This window comes from Myodes glareolus, chromosome 9, assembly GCF_982192425.1.
Source record: "Myodes glareolus chromosome 9, mMyoGla1.1, whole genome shotgun sequence".
Taxonomy (NCBI): domain Eukaryota; kingdom Metazoa; phylum Chordata; class Mammalia; order Rodentia; family Cricetidae; genus Myodes; species Myodes glareolus.
The window spans coordinates 54,572,818-54,589,772 of record NC_142034.1 but is presented as its reverse complement, the minus strand read 5'-3'; the positions used below and the strand labels follow the sequence as shown (position 1 = coordinate 54,589,772).

At 51.6% G+C, this 16,955-nt stretch overlaps 5 protein-coding genes, 1 long non-coding RNA gene and 3 other non-coding genes across 12 annotated transcripts; 3 read left to right on the top strand and 6 right to left on the bottom strand.

The window, feature by feature from the left end:
• Positions 1–608: 608 nt before the first annotated feature.
• Sox15 (SRY-box transcription factor 15) lies at positions 609–2,845 on the top strand. Its single transcript, XM_048448400.3, has 2 exons — positions 609–2,003; positions 2,558–2,845. Exons 1-2 carry the CDS (start codon positions 1,477–1,479, stop codon positions 2,712–2,714), a joined length of 684 nt encoding a protein of 227 aa, XP_048304357.1. The 5' UTR covers positions 609–1,476; the 3' UTR covers positions 2,715–2,845.
• Mpdu1 (mannose-P-dolichol utilization defect 1) lies at positions 2,831–7,391 on the bottom strand. 4 transcript variants are annotated; one of them, XM_087910443.1, is made up of 7 exons: positions 7,026–7,391; positions 4,703–4,768; positions 4,456–4,583; positions 4,043–4,128; positions 3,830–3,948; positions 3,568–3,678; positions 2,831–3,460 (listed from the first exon to the last, which is right to left on the bottom strand). In XM_087910443.1, exons 1-7 carry the CDS (start codon positions 7,242–7,244, stop codon positions 3,335–3,337), a joined length of 855 nt encoding a protein of 284 aa, XP_087766569.1. In that variant the 5' UTR covers positions 7,245–7,391; the 3' UTR covers positions 2,831–3,334. The 4 variants fall into 4 exon arrangements, with proteins under 4 accessions (XP_087766569.1, XP_087766566.1, XP_087766568.1 ...); XM_087910440.1 differs by having other exon boundaries at positions 4,456–4,588; positions 7,026–7,186; XM_087910442.1 differs by lacking the exon at positions 7,026–7,391 and adding an exon at positions 6,221–6,361 and having other exon boundaries at positions 4,043–4,163; positions 4,456–4,588.
• Positions 4,604–11,591, top strand: LOC148120914 (uncharacterized). Its single transcript, XR_015738832.1, has 3 exons — positions 4,604–4,813; positions 5,891–6,554; positions 6,891–11,591. It is a non-coding gene; the product is annotated as an uncharacterized LOC148120914 (long non-coding RNA).
• Cd68 (CD68 molecule) lies at positions 8,633–10,521 on the bottom strand. Its single transcript, XM_048448395.3, has 6 exons — positions 10,363–10,521; positions 9,839–10,281; positions 9,599–9,718; positions 9,393–9,471; positions 9,115–9,285; positions 8,633–8,905 (listed from the first exon to the last, which is right to left on the bottom strand). Exons 1-6 carry the CDS (start codon positions 10,406–10,408, stop codon positions 8,772–8,774), a joined length of 993 nt encoding a protein of 330 aa, XP_048304352.1. The 5' UTR covers positions 10,409–10,521; the 3' UTR covers positions 8,633–8,771.
• Eif4a1 (eukaryotic translation initiation factor 4A1) lies at positions 11,239–16,544 on the bottom strand. The gene is made up of 11 exons (XM_048448394.3): positions 16,435–16,544; positions 15,135–15,183; positions 14,811–14,943; positions 14,427–14,566; positions 13,398–13,566; positions 12,968–13,077; positions 12,722–12,865; positions 12,507–12,644; positions 12,317–12,406; positions 11,993–12,072; positions 11,239–11,908 (listed from the first exon to the last, which is right to left on the bottom strand). Exons 1-11 carry the CDS (start codon positions 16,455–16,457, stop codon positions 11,764–11,766), a joined length of 1,221 nt encoding a protein of 406 aa, XP_048304351.1. The 5' UTR covers positions 16,458–16,544; the 3' UTR covers positions 11,239–11,763.
• LOC125409598 (small nucleolar RNA SNORA67) lies at positions 12,133–12,272 on the bottom strand. Its single transcript, XR_007234834.3, has one exon. It is a non-coding gene; the product is annotated as a small nucleolar RNA SNORA67 (small nucleolar RNA).
• Positions 13,173–13,313, bottom strand: LOC125409607 (small nucleolar RNA SNORD10). Its single transcript, XR_007234842.1, has one exon. It is a non-coding gene; the product is annotated as a small nucleolar RNA SNORD10 (small nucleolar RNA).
• Positions 14,052–14,195, bottom strand: LOC125409603 (small nucleolar RNA SNORA48). The gene has a single exon (XR_007234838.1). It is a non-coding gene; the product is annotated as a small nucleolar RNA SNORA48 (small nucleolar RNA).
• LOC146892965 (uncharacterized) lies at positions 15,553–16,946 on the top strand. Its single transcript, XM_085695154.2, has one exon. The coding sequence runs from the start codon at positions 15,755–15,757 to the stop codon at positions 16,403–16,405; it is 651 nt and encodes a 216-aa protein (XP_085551280.2). The 5' UTR covers positions 15,553–15,754; the 3' UTR covers positions 16,406–16,946.
• Positions 16,947–16,955: the final 9 nt, after the last annotated feature.

Below are 16,955 nucleotides of genomic sequence, written 5' to 3'. Positions count from 1 at the left end.
AGCTCTGGCTGCTTTTCCAGAGGACCTGAGTTCAATTCCTAGCAACCACATGGTGGTTCACAATCTTCCATAATGAAATCTTGTGCCGCCTTCTGGCCTGAAGGGATACATGCAGGCAGAACACTGTATACATAATAAATATGTCCAGGTGATGGTGTTGCATACCTTTTCTCTCAGTACTTGGAAGGCAGAGATCCATCTGCCTCTGCCTCCTGAGTACCTGATACATCCTGTTTGTTTTTCAGGACAGAGTTTCTCTGTGTAGCCCTGGTTGTCCTGGAACTTGCTTCGTGGATTGGGCATCTACCTGTCTCTGCCTCCCAAGTACTGAGAGTGAAGGCATGCAACACCAGAGCTATATGGTGCAGTCCTTGTCTCAAAGACATTTAAAAAAAAAAAAAGTATACATCAGGGCAGTAAAGATAGCTCAGAGGACCCAGGAGTGGTGGTACAAACCTTTAATCCTAGCCCTCAGGAGGCAGAGGCAGACGAATCTCTGAGTTTGAGGTCAGCCTGGTCTATAAAGCAAGTTCCAGGACACAGCTAGAAGTGTTACACAGAGAAACCCTGTCTTAAAAACAAACAAAACCACCAACAAAAAAAGGCGGGGGGGGGGGTATCTCTGGTCCAGAGTCCTTTGGCTCCTGGTTTGAATTTAGAGATGAAACTTGCGGTAATTGAGTGGCAGTGGGGAAGTCTCAGGGCTGGAAGTGGCTTGAGTGTTCTCATCTGCCCAGGCACCTGCTGGGATGACTCAGAAAACAAAAATGGCCTATCTTCTTTGAGTTTCTTACCCCTGGGGCAGTTCAGGATTTGAGGAGCAACAGGCACCGGAAAAGGTATTGAGTAGGGAGTGACCCTGGGGGCATTTGATGCTCAAACTTGATCCCACCAAGGAAAGGAATTTGCTTCAAATTGCTGATAAAAAGTTGACAATTTAGCCATTGGGGCCATTAGGCATGACATCCAGACCTTGGGTGGAGAGGGGGCGTGGTGCCCCAGGGGAGGTGTCTGGGCTGCTAAGATTGGGACACCTGAGTTTGTGTGTGTCAGGACAGCACAGCCTCTGGGAGGGATTGGGGGAGGAGTCGGACTTTCAGAGCCGTTTCCACCGAGACTGAGCAGGTGGGGAAGTTCTGTGGCACCTGGGTTCCCTCCCGGCAGCTGTGGGAGCTTTGGAAACCAAGAACCTCACTGAGTTGCAGCCTCCACGGAAGACTCCGTCCCGCCCCAGCAGAGGGTAGGGAGAGGGACTGGCAGTAGCTAGACTTGAGAGAACACAACCTCTTCAGGACAGGGGTGACAGACAAGGATTCGGCATTCAGCTTTCCAGAGGTGACGAATCCACTCCTGGGAGCAAAGGTTCGAGTCAAGGACTCTGGAAGATACTTAAGTACCCAGACTTTCAGAGTTCACTCTTCACTCTGGGAGGAGGGCATTCAAGACGCCCTCTTAAAGACGCTTTACTTTCAACCCATGGCGCTGCCCGGCTCCTCACAAGCCCAGACTTGGAGCTTGGAGCATCCGGTTCCCACAGCCTCTTTGTCCTTGCGACCTCAGGAGCAGGAGGGTGCCGGGAGACCAGGAGCGTCTGGGGGGCTTCCGCTGGAGAAGGTGAAGCGGCCCATGAACGCCTTCATGGTATGGAGCTCTGTTCAGCGCCGCCAGATGGCGCAGCAGAACCCCAAGATGCACAACTCAGAGATCTCGAAGCGCCTGGGCGCACAGTGGAAGCTGCTGGACGACGAAGAGAAGCGTCCCTTCGTGGAGGAGGCCAAGCGTCTACGAGCCCGTCACTTACGCGACTACCCCGACTACAAGTACCGGCCTCGGCGCAAGAGCAAGAACTCGGGCACCGGGTCTGTCCACTTCTGCCAGGGAGGAGGCAGCCTGGCCTGTGGTGGCCCGCACTGGGGGCCAGGGTACACAACTACCCAAGGGAGCAGAGGCTTTGGGTACCAGCCTCCCAACTATTCAACAGCCTACTTGCCTGGCAGTTACACGTGAGTGCCTGATTGTCCTCCCCACCACCCTGCACTTCCCCTTCCTGAAGGCTGGGTGGGGATGAAAGCCAGAGGGCTAAGTTGGGAGACCGCCAGTCCCTTCAAGCAGAAGCCACACCAGGCTTTTTGGGTGGGAGACCTCAGAGAATTCAAGACAGAGGCTTGTCCATCTCAGGATAATGTATTCTACTTTCTGAATGTCCGTTTTCTCCACTGTTGATGGCCCTTGTGTGACCCGGCTTCCTCTCCCAGCCCCCGGGGCAAGGAGAGGCCAAGCCCATCCTGTTGCTCCTTCCTGGCCTGCTGCCCCAAGAGGCAAACAGCATGCAGCACGCAAGACAGCTCCCAAGCGTGCCCCAACAGAGCTACCTTGCTCTTTAAGCCATCCTAGGGTCTTGTTCCATGCCTGCTGTACCCAGCATGGCTGGCTCAATAGCAAATTCTAACCCTGTCTACTGCAAACTGGTCAGACCAGTCTCCTACTGAGTTGGGGATACTGCCCAGTCTCTCCAACCCAGAAGTGTAACCTCCAAACCCCATGTTTCTCTCTACAGCTCTTCCCATTGTAGACCGGAGGCCCCCTCGCCATGCTCCCTCCCTCAGAGTGATCCTAGGCTCCAGGGGGAGCTAATGCCCTCTTTTCCCACCTACTTATCCCCAGGCTCTACCACTCCATACAGTACTTCCCTTGCTGGTGCCCCATGTCTGTAACCCACCTTTAACTGGCAGAGATATCTGGGGCCAACCCCACAGACCCATCCCTTTCCAGTTCGGAGGCCTACAAGTCTCCCAAGAAAGCAGAATGCACAGATCCATACTAAACACGATTTTGTACAATGAAAGCCCGTCTCTGAGTCTTTATTGTCCCACCTGTATTCTCATTTCAGCAGCAGCCGGTGTCTTCTCCACACCCTTCCGTCTGGACCTGCCACAGCAGGAGCCTCCCCACCCCACCCTGAGGCCCTTGTCTGAGTCATTCTCCCCTCCCCTCCCCTCCCTCCAGAACTGGGGTCCAATAGATTATCCCAGCCAGGTGGCAGAGGGAAGCAGCCACAAGCTGCCAAACACATTTGTCCAGGCTTTGTCCTCTGCCCAGAAGAAAGGTAAGTGGACAAGGCACGACACTGCTCCAATAAGAAGACAGCTGCTTATAAAGGCAGCCTCAGCCCCTGCTGAAACGAGTGCATGCTGTTTACGCGAACCCTGGCTCAGGAGGCTGCAGTTACAGTGGAATGGAGGATGATTAAGCTGTACCAGCAGACCAGGTCATGTGGGGGGACCTGAAGGTAGTGGCCGAATGGAATGGAATGGTTCTGGAAGCTGCCCCCACACTACTGCTCCTTTTTCTGTTTGTGGGGAGGCTTTGCATTCCAGTAGAGGAGGACCTGGGCAGCAATGAGGCCATTGCAGAGGGAAGAGACCACAAAGACTCCAGCCATGAGGGGGTCTCCAGTTTCCTGTTTAGGAGAGACACAGATCTAGAAAGGTTCCAGAGGGAGCAGCTCACTACTCAGCTGGGCATATGAGGTTTTAGTGCCCTCTAGAGGACAGAAGGTGCACTCACCTGAACAGAAGTGAAGATTCGGGCCAAAGAGCCCCCAAACAGCATAAACACTGTGATAGCAGAAAGCTGGCCCGTGTGCCCATTATGGTAGTTGGTGGCTGCCTGGAGCAACTAGAGAAATTCATACTTTTGGTTCTGTCACCTGAACTCCCCTGTGTTCCCATCACTAATGCCCCATTCCCCCAGACTAAGAGTCCACACTTTGAGGTTCCATTCTGCCTCTAGCACACAGCACACACATCCTTTCACACGGAGTACCCACCTTCCCCACCACCACAGCAGGCACATTGGAGGCCTGGAGCAGGGTGACTACAGCCAGAGGCGTGAGTGGGGAGAGCAGCGCCAGGAGGAGCATCGCATAGCAGGCAAGGAAAGCAACGCCTAAGGGTCAGGGAGACAAGGAGCCCTCTTGAACCTCCTGAGTCCCCAACAAGATTCCCAAGATCCACGCCTGCTCTCCAGCAATTCCCCACACCTTTGACGGTCTCTCCTCTGTAGTGCATGACCAGGAAGCAGATGGCAATTGTCTGGAGTGTCAGGAACAGTGCTTCACCCCAAGAGCTGCAGAGTCAAGAGTTGGGAGGGAAAAGGCAGGCCTGGAAAGAGGCGGGGAAAGCCTCCATAGCCATCCACCAGGCCTGTGCTCCCCCACCTCCCCCAAACCTGGCTCACTGACTACACTTCTGCGAGGGCTGTAGCCCTTATTAGCTTACTGTGGGCACTAGGGCTGGAGAAGAGCTCAGCAGGCTAAGGTGCTTGCCTGAGTTCCAGCCTGGGATCCACACTGGAAGAAGAGAACCAGCTCCTTCAAGTTGTCCTCTGAGCACTCCCTGCTCCCCAGTAAATAAGTAACAACTTGGCCTTGGGGGTGAGGAGTGGGACCCTCACCTGAAGGGGAAGTTGTTGGTGATGCTGTAGACCACAGTTCCAGTCAACGCCGTGAGCTCCAGCATCACTGACTGGAGACTCAGTCCTTCGGCACTCTTGGCTCCCAAGATTTTAAAGATCTGGGGCAGCTTTACTGGGGGGAAGAAGGGCATGGCTGGGGAAGAAGCATACTATTCCGAGCCCTTGGCATTAGCCTCTCAACACCCCACCTTTACTCTAACAGAAGGAAGAAACTATATATACATACCCAGGAGTGACCCAGCCACGATGCCCAGCCCAAGGCCTTTGCTGAGGAGAATCTTGAGGCAGGGAACTAAGAAGAGAGAAGAAAGTAAGCAAACAGGTCTCTGGAACCCAGGTGAGGGTTTGAAGTGTTCTCGTAAGCTGTTCCCTCTCCCCTCACCCTTGGCATGGCCACCACACCAGTAAGTCCCTGTATGGGGGACAGTGGAAATATGGGGCAGGAAGCCTTCCTGCTACAAACATCTTACATCCAGATTAGGTATGCTGCCAAAGCAGCTTCTACCTGAACGCCTTTCCTCCTGCCCAACCTTCTATTTCCTACAAACACACATCGAGATAATTAATGACCTGAGTTCAATCCAGGATCCACGTGATTGCTTACAACTACAATGAGATCTGGTGCCTTCTCCTGGCCTGCAGGCATACATGCAGGCAGAACACTGTATATATAATAAATAAGTAAATCATTAGGACAGTGTGTTGTGGTGCATGTCTGTAATCTCATTTAATCTCTGTGAATTTAAGGCCAGTCAGGGTTACATAGTGAGACCCTGTCTTTAAAAACTATTGCCAGGTCTGGTGGCACACGCCTTTAATCCCAGACAGATCTCTGTGAGTTCAAAGCCACAACATACATAGTGAGTTCTAGGACAGTCAAGTCTGTAGGAACCATCTCAAAAAAATAAGGGCTGGAGAGATGGCTCAGTTGTTAAAAGCACTGGATGCTCTTCCAGAAGACTCAGGTTCAATTCCCAGTACCCACATGGAGTTCACAACTGCCAAACTCCAATTCCAGAAGATCTGGCATTCTTACACACATACACACAGGCAAAACACCAATGCACACAGAACAAAAATAAAATAATATTGTGCCAGCAAGATAGCTCTGCTGCTAAGTCTGATAACCTGGGTGTGCATAAGTAGATGCACACAACAAAGGTGAAGGGGTCGGAGTCCCTGCACCCATGCTGGGTGGCTTACAAATGTCTGTAACTCCAGTTCCAGTGATTTCTTGTGTCTCGAGCATCTTCAGGTCCCTGCATTCACAGGTCTGTATCTATAGACACTGTGTGTGGACACAAAAAGTGTGTGTGGACACAAAAGGTGTGTGTGACGCTGTGTGTGGACACAAAAGGTGTGTGTGATGCTCAGGTGACAACTCTGGAGCCAGTTCTGTTCTGCCTTTCTGCAGGTCCAGGGATTGAACTCCAGTCACCAGCCTTGCAGCCATTTCACCAGCTCCACACAAACATAGCCGCCCAGGCATGACCGCCATTGCTTTTCAGGAATTGAAAACAGGAATTGCTCAAGAGTTCCCTGACCTTTTCCTTTCTCTTCAAATGGTCTCCTTTCAAAGGCAAATCTTTACAGCATACATTCCTGAATCTTCTGGCTGTTCCTTCTTCAGTGGCCAAGCCTGCTTTTCCAGGGCTTGCTTTTATCATCTAGTATCTATCATTTATTTATTTTGGTTTCTCAAGACAAGGTTTCTCTGCCTAGTCACTACAGTCTTGGAACTCACCTTGTAGACCAGGTTGTCCTTGAACTCAGAGACCCTCCAGCCTCTGCTGAGATTAAACGGAAGGGAGGGCCAGTGCTCTGGCAGTTTCCCTAGCATTGAATCCTTGACCAGGAGGGAATCTGGCCCAGCAGGAGTCTGACTATTGCAAGCCAAACCGCGCTAGAACAGTGTCCTCTGAATCTGTGACCTGAGCAGAGCAGAAAGATGGAGGGGGCCTTACCAAAGGCTCCCACAGCTGGTGTGACCCCTGGCCATGGCCTTGCCTTGTAAAGAAAGGGAAAGGAAGGTATTCCCAGCACTCTGGTGGCCGAGGAAGGGCAGCCTGTGCTACATAGTAAGTTCAGTCAGCGCCAGGTGAGAATGCATCTTAGAGAGACGGGGGGGGGGGGGGGGGGGGTCTGTCTATCTGTCTACGTTCAGTGTTGGGATGAAAGAAGTAGGTCTATACGCCCGGCTGGGATTTTAATTTTATTTTATAAAATATGAGTTCTCCAGGCTGGGGATAGAGCTTGATGGGCAGAGTGGTTGCCTTGCACGCCCGAGGCTCTGAATTCGATCATCAGCCCAGAAAGGGAGGTGGGGGTTACGTACTTTCCAGACAGTAAAACACAAATTTTAACTATATTTTCGGGCGACTCCCCCTCATGCCCAAATATGGCACCTTCCCTAGGCAGGGCCCAGAACACTTCCGCCCTCTTCAGAAGCGCCTTCCGGCGCAGCTTCGCGTGACAGACTCGGGTATTGCTCACACCAACTCACGGCCAGGGTTGCTCGAACTAGACTTTAAAGGCTGAATAAAACTCACCATGAAGCAAGTCCCATTGGACGAAAAGTTGATCATAGCATTTCTCAGGTAAAAGGACCGGCACCAGCACCCGCTTGAACAGTCCGTCCGTCTCGCCCGCCATGTTGGAACGCTAGCTTCCGCCAGGCTGGGTCGCCCCGCCATTACCCACGCCGCGCATGCGCGCTCGCCCGCTGCCTCTTCCCCGGGACGGTGCAGCACCTCCCCTTCCACCGCCATCCCTGCTTCGGTAACCCGAGATTGCTCTCCTCCACCGACGGCGTTTTGTGCGCGCCTTGACGTTCGAATTTTAAAGCGTGTCCGAGTTGTACGCCTGCGCAGTTAGGACTTCTGCGCTTTTGTTTAGGCTATCAGTTCTAAAAGAAAGATTTATCCCTCCGCCTTTCTCCGTCCCTCCTGCGTATGCGCCATCTTGTCTTCTCTCGGCTAACTTTGTATTTGAAGTTGGAAAGGAAAAGAATACGAGTCTTCAAAATGGCGCTGCAGCTCTATTATTTTTCCCGCTTGATCTCTCCGGAAAGAATGGCATCGGGGAGAGGCCATTCTGAGCCGGGCATCCCTCCTAGTCCCCTGCTTCTTCCTCTGGTTTGTCCAGGTCTTGGAAAATGACCGTGAAGTAGAAGAGGAGCAGATTCAGCTACAGGAGAGCAGCCCCTGACACAACACGCAGCCTCTGCTGTGTGTAGGCTGGAACCCTGGGGATGGTCCAGAGGGCGCAGGCAAAAGGTTCCTAATATCCCTTGTTTGGGAAAAGGCACCTAGGGTCACCCACCACCATTCCACTACCCAGTGCCCGGACACTGGCACCGTGCCCTCCTCTGATGGATGTGCCTGGCTCTCAGGCTGTCATTGGAGGGTGGTGCTGGGCTGGTTCTGCCACATGTACCTCTCAGCAGCAAGGGGCACTAGCCCACCAAGAATTTGGTCTACAGAGCCCCAGGACTGCCGAGGCTACACAGAAAAAGCCTGTCTTAAACAAAACAGGAAAGCTTAGTCTTGATTTTGGTTCAGTGGGTGGTCACCTGGAAGTCCATTTTTAGAATCTGGTCGTGGACTCCCCTGCAAGTGGCATCACCCCCTTGCCCTCTGGTACCCAGGCATTAAGAGTATGTTTGCTGGGCCTGAAGTTGTTCTACCCACTGCTACCGTGGGTTGTGCAGTTCTTTGCAGTGGGCTCTTCGGTGAATCTTGCTCTCACCACAATGGACAGTAGGACTCTCATTGCTCAGTAACCACTGGCTTCACACTTTTGAAATGAAATTACACGGCCACCTACTCCTGTTTTGGCTGTGCTGTACCTATAGCTTGTCAGGAACAGGATGCCAGGATAGTCTGATCCATTATGTTAAGGGAATGGGTAGCCATTGGCCCCAGAAGGGAGGAAAGGAGTTTTGGCAGCTTCACCAGCAGCTGTGCCAGACACAGAAGGATGAACCCATGAAGGTGTTTGGTCACTCTGGTATTTTCATCCCTTCTTGCCAACTGTCTCCTGGTGAGTCAACCACGGGAAGGCACAAGAAGGCACATGACAAGAAACTCGTGGCTTTTAATCCTGACAGGGCATGCGAAGCCAAGAACAGATTTCATTCAGTTTTTGTGAACAGGAGTAAGATAACATTTATGTTTATTAATTACCCCCATTACAAAATCTCCAATTTTGTTCTTAAAAATAGGGAAGGAAGATAACTCAGTAGAGTCAGTGGCACGCTGAAGAGATGAGGGTGGCTCCTTGTGGGGAGCCAATGCTCAAAGGGGCTGGTAGGCAGACTGCCGTCTCCGGGTAATGCAGAAGGCAATGAGCACGACGGCAAGGAGGCCAAGGAGGACCAGGCCAATGATGAGAGGCAGCCAGAGGGATTGGTCATCGGTGCAGGAGACGCCTGGGAGAAAAGGGGACGATCAGGGATTGCTGGGGGGACGGGGGCGGGGGGAGAACACAGGGGATGGATGATGCTCTAAATTAACTTCATAACTTAGAGCAGTAAGCAAGGGGGCATAGGTGGTCTTGTAGAGATGACTAGGGTGTAGAAAGAGAGCTCTGGGGAGAGCGCTGGGAGATCCCTGGGAAGGAAGAGGTGGAAGGTCTTACATGGCCCCAAGTGTCCTGTGTTGGGCAGCTGAGCAGCCTGTAGCCTCAGGGAGAGCAGGTCGAGATGGACAGTTGGGGAAAGAACTATGCTTGTATTTCTGCAACAGAAGCTTCGGCCCAGGGGAGCCTGGAGCTCTTGAAGAGATGAGTTCTGGGCGGAGAAGGTCCACTCTGAAGAAGTCAGTAATGAAGAGTCAAATCCAATCCACTCCCAACTCCCGAGTCCTCCATTCCCTCCACACTAGCTAGTGTGGTGAAGAGAAAGGAAGGTTACTCACGTGTTGCATGTGGGAAGGACACGTTGTATTCCACGGCCATATAGTTGAGGTAGACTATATTCTGGCTGTGCTCCAGGTCCTTGAGGTGAACAGAAAGGATCAGAGCAGCAGGGATAGTGGCATCATGTCCACAGAACAAGAAGGGAGGCTTAGGGGGTGGGTATGGGGCACGGGAGAGTAAAGGATGAAGACAAAAGCGATCTAACCTTTTTGAAACCCAAGGTGAGCTGTCCATCAGGAAATAGGAGAAGCAGGTGGGGAGAGGCACCGACACAGCCCCCCTGGACCTTGGTTTTGTTGGGATTCAATGTAGAGATGCCCCAGGCCTACAAAAGTGAAAGAATAGTGAGTCTGAAATTGCATGGCCCTTTTTATCCCCACCTCTGCTCTCCTCCTTCTGGACAACAGGACTTGCCTCTTGCCCCTTGTAAGCTCCTTGGCTTTACCTTTCCTCCACTCTGGGTTGGGTACAGGATTCGGATCTCAATTTGTGCTTGGAGCTGAGCACAGGGCTGGGAGCCATTGGTCCATGTGTAGTTTCCGAGAGTCCCCTTGGTGCCTGGAGGACTCGGAGAGGGTGGATATGGTCCAGGGTGAGGGCCGGTGGTGGTGGAGAATCCTGGACTAGTAGCAGTGCCGTTGTTTGTGGTGGGATAAACTGTGACGTTCCCATGACTGGTGGTCGTGGCAGGGTTGTGAGTGGAAGTTGAGGGTCCGGAACTGGTAGTATTACTTGTTGGATGAACTGTAATATTTCCGTGAGTGGTAGTGGTGGGCTTGTGGCTGGTCGTAGGGCTTGCTGTGCTTTCTGTAGTTGTGGGCGTCACCGTGAAGGATGGCAGAAGAGTAGCCGCTTTCTTGTGAGGGCAGTCATTCCCTGCTCCTTGGACTTTCAGCAAGATTGGTTAGCAATCTAGGTAGAGGTTCCTGCCCAGGAGCTCTCTCCCACCCACCTCTCAATTCTCCTTACCTACAAGCAGTCCCAGTGAGACCAAGCAAAGCACTTGGAGCCTCATGGTAGAATAGTTCAGAGTCCAGCTGGGCTGTGCTAGTTTCTTCCTCAATCCTCTTGGAAGAGGAAATGAAAGTTGTACTTCCCTTAACTAAGATAATCCCACCCCGAACCTGACTCAGACACCTCCGCTCCCATGTTAGTCACTGGCTTTCACAACTATGCTGTGATTGGCAGTGGCCTTTTGAGTGGGAGGTACAAAGTCTTGGTTACCACGTGAAAATTGAGGCAGTTGACTCAAGAGGATATTAGCTAAGCAAAACTTGCTCTACTTGGTTATTTACAAGGCATGAAATGCGTGTTTCTCATTGGTCAAAAATCTAACCCCACCTGTGTGCACCACCGTCAAACCCAGCACTAGAGGCCAACCTGGTCCATACTTTCAGGACAGAGGGAGCCCCTCTTCCACCAACCCAAAGGAGACAGGCAATCAGCATCCATATCTGGGTTAGGCCTCAGCTATGACTATGCAGAACTCAGTTTCACTTACTCCTTGACCCCTTTACTGTTAGTTCCTCAAAGCTGGAATCACCTGACACTTGTGACTAACCTTCTGTTCAGAACAGGGCATTAATACTGTCAGTACCACTTTAAATATAATGGGTCATTTTTTTTGGTTTTTCAAGACAGGGTTTCTCTGCAGCTTTTAGAGCCTAGAACTAGCTCTTACAGACCAGGATGGCCTTTAACTCAGAGACCCACCTGCCTTTGCCTAGGATTAAAGGCGTGCCTCATTTGTAATTTGCAAGCACACACAGCAAATCTGGTAAGGAACTAGCACAGCTGATCCACACAAGCAGCAGGTGGCAGAGGAACAAACAAGAAGCCCAAACAGGCAGTTTCCAAGTAATTTTATTCAGAATTCTTGTGTTTGTTTCCTGAATCAATAAATACTATACAAAACAATGTAAAAATGGCTACCAGATTCTCTCCCCTGCTCCCCTGACCTGGGGAGCAATTCCCTGGACAACTTCACGCAGGGATTCTCCCTGTAGATTTGGTCCAGCAAATGAGGCCAGACATCTTTTAGACCCTTGACTCACTTTGAGACTTGGCCGGGGTAAGAAAGCCTTTAGAATCAGGTGACTAGGTTAGGTAAATGATTAGTGTTTTGGGGGGGAGGAGACGGCGCCTGGGGCAGAGCCTACCCCAAAGAAAAGGGTGTCTAAAATGTTCACGGTTCCTTCTTTTTGCCTCAAAAAGTGACATTTATTCAAAGAGAGAGAAAAAACAAAAAACAAAAAAACAAAAAAAACAAAAACAAGATGTCCATCCCTTGGCTCCCTTCCCTCCCCCCTCCAGCGGTTCCTCAGCCCCCAGGACTGAACCCTGGCTATGGCCAGGTAGCAGGACAGCCCCTCAAATGAGGTCAGCAACATTGAGGGGCATCTCTTCAATGGAAGTGTTGTAGAATGTCTCAATGTCTCGTAGAGTCCTCTTGTCTTCTTCCGTCACCATGTTAATGGCCACACCTTTACGGCCAAAGCGACCGCCACGGCCAATTCTAAGGAGAAAAGAATAAGAAAGTGAAAAAGGGGTGCCTGCAAGTTTGAGCAAATGAGTTTTGGTACGTTGGATCTTCATTTACCTGTGGATGTAGTTTTCCCTGTTTGTGGGAAGGTCGTAATTGATGACTAGGGAGACCTGCTGCACATCAATGCCTCTGGCCTAGGTCAAGAAAGATGGTAAGAACTGTCAGAAGATAATCTACCCAGACTGACTAGGTGTACATGTAGGCAACCAAAGGCAGGCAAAGGCAACAAGCAACCCTTGTTCCTCAGACCTCAGGCATGCCAGATTTTCTTCCAAGTTGCTACGTTCCTGAAAGGGGCACTAGTCAGCCCCCTGGAGAGGGAATCACCTTGGACTTACTCCTCCCCCGCTTGCTTTCCCTAAACTGGCCTCTACTCACCAACAGGTCAGTGGTAATTAATACTCTGCTAGAACCAGACCGGAACTCCCTCATGATCACATCTCGTTCCTTTTGGTCCATATCGCCATGCTAAAAAATAAGGATTTAGCAAATAGCACAAGGTGTCTTTTGGGCAACCTACACTTACCACACATGCACATAGCTATTAATAAGTTCTGAGAAAACTTACCATGGCAGAAACGGTGAAGTCCCGGGCATGCATCTTCTCAGTGAGCCAATCCACCTTCCTTCTGGTATTGATAAAGATTACTGCCTGGGTGATAGTCAGGGTTTCATACAAGTCACACAATGTGTCAAGCTTCCACTCCTGGAGATCCGGAAACATCAGTCAGGGGCTATACCCAACAACTTACTACCAGGTCCGCCTCCTGCACTGGGCCCCACCTCTCGCTCCACATTGATGTAGAATTGGCGGATACCCTCCAGGGTCAACTCCTCCTTCTTGACAAGAATCCGAATGGGGTCTCTCATGAACTTCTTGGTCACCTCAAGGACATCAGAGGGCATTGTAGCAGACAACAAAACTACCTAGTTAGTAGTGGTGAAAATGGATCAGTCACAAGGGTGTTTTGTTCTCCTCACACCACAACCAAGCTACGTTTAACCCATGAAGACTGCCGCTTTTCTTACCTGTGTGTTACTGTTGAGCTTCTGGAATATATCATAGATCTGGTCCTTGAACCCACGACTTAACATTTCATCTGCTTCATCCAGTACAAACATCTTGATATATTTTGGCGCTAGAAGGCAGAAAAAATACCAATCATGGTTAAGAAATGCAAAATATATTTAACTAAGTTTCTTGGTAAGAGGGCAGCCAAGGGGCAGCCAATCCGCTCTCAGAATATAAGGACTGATCCTTTGCCCAAGGCCTCCCTGCTAAGTGAGACAACAGCCCTAGGAAGTAGAACACTACCTGGGCTAAAGCAACAGGGAAGCTGGGCTCAGATGACACGCATGGGGTTCATCACAGAGCAACTCAATTCTAAGTAAAGGAAAACTAACATTCTAAGAACTGAAACTTGGGAAAGCCACCCAACAACTGTAAAGTAGTACTTACACAAGTATCTCCGGTTAAGCATATCAAACACTCGGCCAGGAGTGCCCACAATGATATGGGGGGCCTCCATCTGCAGCTTCTGCACCTCAGCACGCACATTGGTGCCCCCAATACAGGCATGACAAGAGGCACCCATGTAGTCTCCTAATGCCATGACCACTTTTTGTATCTGAACACAAAAGAGACATCTACATTAGCTTGGGCTTTGACAGGCCATTTACTGAATTACTGCCGAAAAGCAGCTGTCAATTTAATATCCCACACTGCCACCACAAATGGCAGCCCTGATTTCTAAACACGTAGACTCACAGTAAGCTTTCCATTCTACATGCAACCCTCTAAAACCCAGGTCAGCCCTTATGGCGTGGAACTCACAGCCTCCACCCTACCATCACATCCCAAAGGCTGGATTAGGAATGCAACGACATGCCCAACATGTTTATTACAGCCCTGCCACAAAACAAGACTTCACTCATGTGGGGCACATGTTCCACTACTAAGTTATACCCTCAGTCCATGTGCAAACAAAACACAAAAACAATGATCTGGATATACAGGACCCTCACTGTTTATTCTAATTTCTTGCTTCTATCAAAACCTAGATGCTTCAAAATAATCACTAGGCTTAAATAATACTTAACAGTAGCATCAGGATTTTGTGCCCCAGGCATGAAACAGCTTTGGCCACCAAGCCAGGCATCAAGCTAGGATGAACAAAGGACTGCCATCTGCTCTGCCCCTGGCTGATATAAGAACAACACCATCACCAAGGTGTCTCTTTGCCCATTGCCAGGGGTTTTCATAAAATAACTGACCCTGCCCAGCCAGTTCGATTCCACACCCTTTCCCATTTTGTCCAAGAACTGGGTAAAGAAGTTTCGCTAGCAGAAAACCTGCTGATGATCAACAGCTCTAGAAGCTACCACCCCACTTAACGATTCTAAAGTACTGATTTAACAGCCGGCAGTGGCAGAAAATGCACCTGCCCTTTCAGTTGCTGCCATTTAAAGAGGAAGAAACCACTCTTACCTGCTGAGCCAACTCACGAGTGGGTGCCAGAACCAAAGCCTGAGTGGCCTTTAGATCTAACTCAATCTGTTGCAAAATTGATATGGCAAATGTAGCTGTTTTCCCAGTCCCAGACTGGGCTTGAGCAATCACATCATAACCTACAATGAGATCAAGAATTACATTTGGTAAAGGAGCTTGGGCTCATAGACATTCAGAACCCTAGTTTATGGTATTAGTAAAGAAACAAGGGTGCAGACAAAGTCTTGGGACCTCCAACTTCTTGTCACCATGGTATTGTGACAACAGACTCCAGGGTACTAAAACACCCACCTAGGCTAGACATCGACCATTAAAAGTCTACCCGGGTCAGGGACAGTCCAAATCGACCCTGACAATTCTTACCCTTGATACAAGGAAGAATGGCTCGCTGCTGGATGGCAGAGGGTTTCTCAAAACCATAGGCATAAATACCACGGAGGAGGGATTCTGAGAGATTCATGTCATCAAAACTATCCACAATCTCATTCCAGTTACTCTGCAGGAAGCAAAAAATTGAAAACTTAGTAAGATAGTAACATGTTTTATACAAAAGTTGCACAACCACTCCACCCAAGCTCGTCAACTCATTCTAGATGTCTGAGGTCACTGTCACTATAAGGAAGTTCCGCCTGTTTGCTTCAGACGTGTAAAACAAGGAGAAAACTCATGACAGGGTAGGAGTCTCACCTCGATGACGCCTTCGGGCTCCATCCCGTCAGGGCCATTGTCTCTGGATCTGTTGATTCAAAGCATTAGTTTTGTTTTCCTGTTAGAGTAGAGCACGGAAGCAAGCAGCCCATTCCCGATCCAACTCCCATTTGTTCCCAGAGGACAATCAAGAGGCACTTCAGAGTGACCCTCCTGTGAAGATCAACGGGCTGTGCCTTCACACACAAGCCGCCGAGCTGCGGACGCTTCTACCAGACCCACATGTCCTGAGCCAGGCGGACCAAAGCGTGTGCGCCTCCTCCCCGGCATCAAGGCCACCGGAAGTCCCGCCCTTCACCTCGGAGTTCCGAGGGTGGGCCGTCCCCTTCCCCCCACGTCATGCCGCCCGCGCCCTCCCCCACTCCCTCCGGCCTGCCCCCCCTCCCCAGTACCCGGATGTGGGAGGCCGCGGGCGGTGGCAGCCTCGCGCACAATGAGCCCCGGCCGAGTTAGCTAAAGGGGAGATTGCACAACACAGACAAGCGAAGCAGACTGGGGGAGGGGAACCTCTCAAGCGGCCATGTGCTCATTCGCTCCGCCACTCGGCGGCGTCTCCCCCGCCATGAAACAATCCGCAACCCGCCCGCCCCCGTCGAGAAATGGCGTCGCCCTCCCATACCTCAGGCCGCTCACCCCCGAAGGAAAGTGGACCTGCCCATCCGCAGTTTGCCAATTGCCCGGCTTGTGCGGCAAAATGGACCCGCCCGCCCGGCGCCGGGTGGGCTCCTGGTGCCTCACGCGGCCGATCCTCGGGGTTAAGCTCAGTCCTGGCCGTCAAGAAAACCAGCACCCTGAACGGCCGGTTTCTTCTTGCCCGACCCACATCCCAAGAGCGACGTGAAGACCCAAGCACCCCTGCCTGTCGCGAGTGGTACCGCCAGAATCCTCCGGAACCCTCGCGCGCGCCCTGCCCGACACAGGGAGGCAACCAGACCAGCCGGCTCCGGGCCGCGCAGCCGCCTCTCCTCTTTCCCACGCTAGGTCGCGACCTCATCTCGCCTTTAGTACCCAGGCTCCGCGCATCGCACCGCACCCCACATCGGGGAGAGGCCTCGCGACGAACCTCGCGCCCCCCCACCCTTTCCCGTCTCCGCGCTGGTGGCAGTGTCGGGCGTGGATGGCTTCCCCCTTGCCCCCCCCTCCGGACGGTTCCTCCCGGCTCGGTTCCCCGGCAACCTGGTAGGTTTTGGGCGATGGGCCTCTCAACTTCCCCCCCGCGGGACCTTCGAAGGGAGCGGCGGGGTAAGTAGCCACCACTTCTTGCAAATGCCTTTCTTACCGAGAATCCTGACTCGCAGACATGATCCTTACAATCTAGGGCGGAGTGCCCGCCTATCGACAACTTATAGAGCACCCGACCCCGCCCCAGCCATCGCATTGGCTTGGCCGCCTCTGCCCCGCCTGCCGGCGCACTGCAACTCGACGTGACGTTAGTTTGTAGGCGCTTTACCTCGGACGCCCTATTGGGTAACTCAAATGTCTATCAAGGTCGAGGCCCGCCCTGCAACCTCATTGGCTGAAGGGGCCGCCTTTCTCGCTGGTACGGAAGTGACATATACAAGTCGGGCCTCGCGGCAGGGCAGCCATCTTGGAGCCCAGCACCTTTACACGTGCGGAGGCGATCGTGCCTTAGTCACATGGTTCAGCGGATCCTATCAAGCGACGGGGGTGAGGCTTTAGCCTCAGGGGACTTCCGGGCACTCGGGACTACCACTTCCCTTTACATCTCTGCTACAGGTTTCTACCGAAGTTTTGTTCTTCCGACCACTAAAGATTGATGTGTTCACAGTGCAGCAAGAA